At 37.5% G+C, this 6,172-nt stretch overlaps 1 protein-coding gene across 1 annotated transcript; it reads right to left on the reverse strand.

Moving 5' to 3' along the window:
- LOC113018852 (sialoadhesin-like) lies at window positions 1–6,172 on the reverse strand. The gene is made up of 7 exons (XM_080295344.1): window positions 6,097–6,172; window positions 5,891–5,971; window positions 5,244–5,543; window positions 4,154–4,417; window positions 1,851–2,096; window positions 778–869; window positions 1–45 (listed from the first exon to the last, which is right to left on the reverse strand). Exons 1-7 carry the CDS (start codon window positions 6,170–6,172, stop codon window positions 1–3), a joined length of 1,104 nt encoding a protein of 367 aa, XP_080151470.1.

Here is a 6,172-nt window from a genome sequence, read left to right on the forward strand (position 1 = left end):
TCACCTCAGAGTAAACAGCACTCTGCTCTGGTTCATGATGCTTCCCTGTGAAGATGATCAGGTTATTTGACACAAGAAAATAATTTTTTTTAATCTTTATTTTTTGTATTTTTACATTATATTTACAGTTATTATTTTTAAACTGCATGTGTTTTATGTACTCACTCTTCTTTCCAAAGGTTTTAAATTTAATAAGAGCGTATGTGACATCCTGATGTTCATCTAATCCTGAAATGTTCATATTTTAGTTACAGGATTGTAAACATGTCACATGGAATTAGTTTCATTAAATCAAAAACAAGTTTCATCTGTAACTGCTCTGTGCTTTTCAACACATATACTGCACCATTTCTGTTGTCTTCGACATGAGAAACTGATTCGTAGATGTGATTAGTACCTAAAAAAAGACGAACCAGGGTCACATTAATCATTTTAATAAAAACATAAAAAAGAGATTAAATATTTCTGTTCATGATATTTTCGGACCATGAACCCATAAAGTTGTTACTGTTTGTGTTGTTATGATATTAAACAACAACATTGTGGATTCTTTCAGTCGACTTAAAGACACAATCAGGTTGTAAAATCCTGTTTATTTCTCATTTTATGTTCATGTGTCAGCTGGCTGTTTGGATGTTTGTTCCACTGGATTTTGACGAACGTTCTTTGAAAAGCTGCTGAGCACAAAATTAACCCTCAAAACTGTTCCTGTTAATGAAGACTGATTTAAAAGTCAATATTAATAATGATGATAATAAAGATCGGTAAAATGCTGACCGTATTGAACATAGCCGTACTCATGAGTTTCATTCTGGTTGACTCCATGATTTGTGGAGGAGCCCGGACTGTGACTCTCAGACTGGATCGACCTAAAACAGGAAATAAACACAATAAACTCAAAAGTAACTGATGTTTGTTTAAAATAATAATAAAAAGTATTTTACCAACCTGGTGAAGCAGGAATCTGTGAAAGAGACAAATGTTATTACACATGTTTGTCATGTATAAATTGTTCCACTGATATTTTGTGTCATGAGATCAGAATACATGTATATGTGTGAATAATTAAAGTGTATGTAGCAAATAAACTCTCTAATACAGCATGAAAAGAAGAGGCTCTTACACTTGGACTGTCTGCAGCGACACAACAAGAGCAGGAGAATAATAATGAGAGAGACTCCACAAACCAGTCCAACCATCAACCACACAGGAGATGAAGAGCTGTCAGCTCCTGACACAGTTACTGTAACAACAAACAATAATTAATTATTAATAAAGTATAAAACAAACACTCTGAGAGCACAAATCTCTGCTAAGGCAGCTCACTCTGTTGACAGTATTTGCTTTTAAGGGAACACTATTGCATTTTCTATGTATTTATTTATTCTATGTAGTGCAGCCACTTTATGAACACTCTCTGTCTTGTCACATTCCCTCAGATTTCCTGCCCTAACTGCTCTCTCCTCTCCCACAGATCTGCCGCCCTCACGCTGTTATGTCCGCTCCTCTGGCCTGTCTCTCTCACCTCAGTTAAGATGTTTTTGTAGGACTCGCTCTTTAAGTTTAGGTTCATTTATGTTTTGTTCTTGTTGACCAAGTCGAAGCTTGCAAAATGTTGCGTTAAATGAATGAACCTTTGTTTGATGAAGAAACTTTCACTCATTACTTCCTGCACTTGAGTCCTGAATCACAACAATATTAAACCTGACAATATACAGATATTACAAAATATTACAAAAAGTTCTGACAAAATAGATCCAGGTGACTTCAAGCCTTTAAACAGACAATCTAATGTTCCTTCTCAAGCATGAAATCCATTAAAATCCATCAAATGCTTTGATCCTGCTCACCTTTAACTGACATCCAGCTCTGTGCTGACTCTCTTCCTGAGTACTGACACTTGTAGAAACCTTCATCAGACTTTGACACTGCAGAGATCTTCAGCTCCCCTCGGGGATCATTTTGAATAAGTTTGTCATTGTGATAGAAAAACACATTGGAAAGTATTTTTTGTGTTCTCAAACTGCAGCTCAGATTAACAGAAGCTCCCTCAGTCACAGGATGAACAGGACTCACCAGGATAGGAACATCACCATCTGTGAAACAACCACACACAATTGTTTCAGTCACATCAGCTGGTGCACACTGTTAGAAAAAGCTGAGACATAATAACAAGGATGGATTACAGAAATGCTTTTTATGATGAAGATCTGATCTTGTATTTAAAATCTACTGTATATGTCCTATTTTTACCAAATAATTTCTATAGTACTTGTTTTGAATTGCTATTTGCAAAATAAAAAGTTGATCTCTTAAGGTCTCGGTTATTGTTTACGTAACGTGAATGAAGCACAACAAATGCTACATTAATGTAGTCACAGTAGTGCCATACGTCTCCTCAGTAAATGTGCTCCACCCAGAAAGGTCACATGTGAACACAAAAACTTCACTCAACCAAACCTCATTACAATGAAGAAAAATATGAGACTGAGTTCTCTTTAGAAAGTGTGATGGTGGAAGTTTTAACCGGGACTGTGATGATGATGATGATGATGATGATGATGAGTTAAGGTATGGCTTGTTTGCTTTAGAGAGGATGAGAACATGTTTATTACAGTATGTTGATGCGCAACCGATTTTTAGCTTTTAAAAACTGAACAAATCTGTAAAGAAAAAAACAACCAAACATTTAAAGTATTTCAAATTCCATTTGCTGCAAAGCCGAAAAGGTTTCCACTCCACAATCTGAAATGCACATGTTTAACAAGCATCTGACTAAATTAGATGATGATATTCATGTTTATATGTGACTGCTCTAGTAGCGAGGTGTGGTTTCAGCACAGCTGCACGAGGAGAGGTGGGGCAGAATAGATCTGCACTGAGGAGAACTGACACACAGCATGATCTTTGACACCACTGCACTTTTTTACATGATTATCTTTACGAATAACACTTTGAAGACAGAGTTGTTGAGATTTTTAGTGGTTTAAATACAAAAGAGAAAATATGAAAACAACTTTTTGCTAAAAATCATTTATAAAAATCCATCAAATGTTTTGATCCTGCTCACCTTTAACTGACATCCAGCTCTGTGCTGACTCTCTTCCTGAGTACTGACACTTGTAGAAACCTTCATCAGACTTTGACACTGCAGAGATCTTCAGCTCCCCTCGGGTATCATTTTGAATAAGTTTGTCATTGTGATAGAAAAACACATTGGAAAGTATTTTTTGTGTTTTCAAAATGCAGCTCAGATTAACAGAAGCTCCCTCAGTCACAGGATGAACAGGACTCACCAGGATAGGAACATCATCATCTGTGAAACAATCACACACAATTGTTTCAGTCACATCAGCTGGTGCACACTTTTAGAAAAAGCTGTGAGTCGTGTCTCATGATCTACATGCAGAGCTGACTTCAGAGAGATTTTCTGAGAGCCTGGTTTTAATGACTGGAGAGACGTTTGAACAAGTGACAACATTTCAGTGCTTAGATGTTCAGTTACAGTAGGTTCATCATGTGGACCATCAACACTTCGTGTTGGCAGCACTTGCATTTTTGTTAGAAGGCCGAGGGTCCATGGAGTGTATAATTGCATCATGTTACTATTTTATGTGGAGATTGTTGAATCTGCTATTTGTGATATCACTACATGTTTTGGCAAACTTTCTGTCAAGCTCAGATCCCAAATTCAAAATTTGATTAAGAGGACTGGAAATATAGTTGGGATGCTCCCTTCATCCTCCCTGCAGGAGTCAAATTATTAACAGTGACATAATTTAATGGTTATACTTGAAATTGTAAACATTTGTATGTTTGTCTTATTTTGCATCACGTGTTTGCCTGAATTTTTCTGAATGGAGACAATAAAAGTTCATTTAATCTGATGACCGAGATGTTGAGCTTTGTAGAGTTTTATTCTGACACAGATCATATAAAATTACTGTCTGCAAATTTTTACAAACGTAATTATGAAAAAATAGAATGAAATGAGACCAACAAATTAGAATATTTTGATGCTTTTCTGTCTAAAATTGTCAGAATTTTTTTTGTTTTGCCACATAGAATTACTTCACATACAGCAAAGCTGAGACAAATGTTCATGTGACGTCTAAATCATTCAGATCCAAGAAGTAAATGTATAATAACATACTCTGTACAGTGATGTTGACTGCACTGCTGAACTCTCCCGATCCAGACTCACACCAGTACACTCCAGTATCTGACTTTGATGTGTGGATGTTACATGTGGATCCAGTCATTCTCTCACAGTTATAATAATATAAAGGATCACTCTGTGGAACAGTCATCACTCTCCACTCAGTGAAGTTTCCCTCACAGGTCAGTGAGACAGAGTCAGAGGTGAAGTGTTGCACTCTGTCAGGACTCACTGTGAGAGACGCTGCTGAATGAACATCTGGAAACAACATGCAGTGAAGAGACAAAGCTCACAGATGTTAGGATTCAAAAGATCACAGTGAAAATATTTGTTTGTTTGAAGCTTTTGTTTTGAAAATCAAATTTAATAGTTCAATATGATAAAGTGTTTGTTTGGTGAGACAACACTGAGTCTGACAACAAGCCCTGAATCACACAGACAGTCAAATCAATGGAAAACAAAGGAGCCGAATACTGACATGTTTAAGATGATCTAACCCACATGCTTTATCTGCTGGCAGCTCATGTAGAGCTTGGTACACGTCATGTGACATCATGAGCTTTGAGTCATCACTCTCAGCATCATCCACCTGATACAGATCACTCTGAACACACTTCAGTCATTTGCTGTAATGTTTCTGTCATAATTCTGTGATATTGTCTGTTTCACAGATTCCTTCTACAGTGAGATATTTTGCAGCAGCAGGACCAAAACTAAAAACCTTTGAAGTATATTTTAAATGAACAATAACAGCAGCTGTTATTTGTGACGTCTTCTTCTAGCGTCCATCTGTAGTCAGTGTTTCTCTTGTATTTGTCAGAGCTGTTAACCTGCCTGCTGACATCTTTGTTTCTTTATTAACTATATTTGACTTTTTTATCTGAACACCTACCTGAGCACTAAACAAAGAGTCTTAACTGTGTAAATCCTGTCTGTGCACTAAGTAAAAATAATCAGTACAAACAGTATGTACACAGACATCAATAGTTGTCATGGAGATGAGATTTTAATGGTCTAAATGTTGTTGAATAAAAATGATGAGCTAACATGAGCTCATTGAAAGGACAGAGAGAAACAAACTGACCTGCAGACCAGACAAACTTTGGTTGACTGTGATCAGTGTGATACTCTGGGTCTCCTCTTCCAGCTCTGCACACATATCCTGCTGTGTGTGTCTGTCCATGAATGATGTAGGAGTCCTGTGCAGTCCCACTGCCATCAGGTAGCAGCTCATAACTGGAGGATTCCTCTGATAGATCAGGAACAGCTTTATACCAGTAGAAGCTCCATCCTGCAGACGGATGTTCAACCTCACAGTTCAGAGTTACTGAGGCTCCAGGACTCAGCCATGATGGAGACACAGTGAGGACAGGACGGGGTTCATCTGTTCAACAAAGATTTTCTCTCAGTGAACATGTAGTACAGTCTCTGAACAGTGAGCTCAGTTTATACAAAGAATAATAATCTCAGTCTATGAACAGAAACACATTTTACAAAGTGTTCAAACAGCTTAAAGCAAATATGACTTACTGTCAGAAACTGTCAGTGTGACTGAATCACTCCACTCTGTTGTTTCATGCTGTGAACTTTTCATTCTGCCCTTACAGCGATAGTTTCCACTGTTGGATGATGAAGCAGATCTAATCCTGTATTCATTTTGATTTGGAGGTTTTCTGATGCTGTTTGTTTCCCACTCATAATCCCACTCAGTGTCTCCTCCATGGATCTCACATCTGACAGTGATCGTCTCTCCTCTGTATATCTCAGACCAGTTTGGATGCAGAGTCACAACAGGCCTGATTGAGGCTGTTACTGTTCAAGAAAGTACAATAAAAACACATGAAAGACAAAAGGTTCAGTTACTATGAGATGTAGTGTTTTGTAGGAAGTTACATTTACACTCACCAGTTGTGTCAATCCAAACTGACTCACTCAACTCTGTGTAGTAAACTGGTTCTCCTCTTCCTCCTCTGCAGCTGTAGAGTCCTCCCTCTGAGACACTGATTTGTCCAT

Source organism: Astatotilapia calliptera, chromosome 3 (assembly GCF_964374335.1).
Source record: "Astatotilapia calliptera chromosome 3, fAstCal68.1, whole genome shotgun sequence".
NCBI classification, from domain to species: domain Eukaryota; kingdom Metazoa; phylum Chordata; class Actinopteri; order Cichliformes; family Cichlidae; genus Astatotilapia; species Astatotilapia calliptera.

What these genes read in the sequence shown, in the direction of transcription:
- LOC113018852 (XM_080295344.1), bottom strand. Translation starts at nt 6,172, where the DNA reads ATGGACAAATCAGTGTCTCAGAGGGAGGACTCTACAGCTGCAGAGGAG. An exon ending in AAAGTTTGTCTGGTCTGCAG is followed by an intron (nt 4,418 to 5,243) that starts GTCAGTTTGTTT and finishes TGTTGTTTCCAG; the next exon opens with ATGTTCATTCAGCAGCGTCT. An exon ending in GTACGGCTATGTTCAATACG is followed by an intron (nt 46 to 777) that starts GTCAGCATTTTA and finishes TCATCTTCACAG; the next exon opens with GGAAGCATCATGAACCAGAG.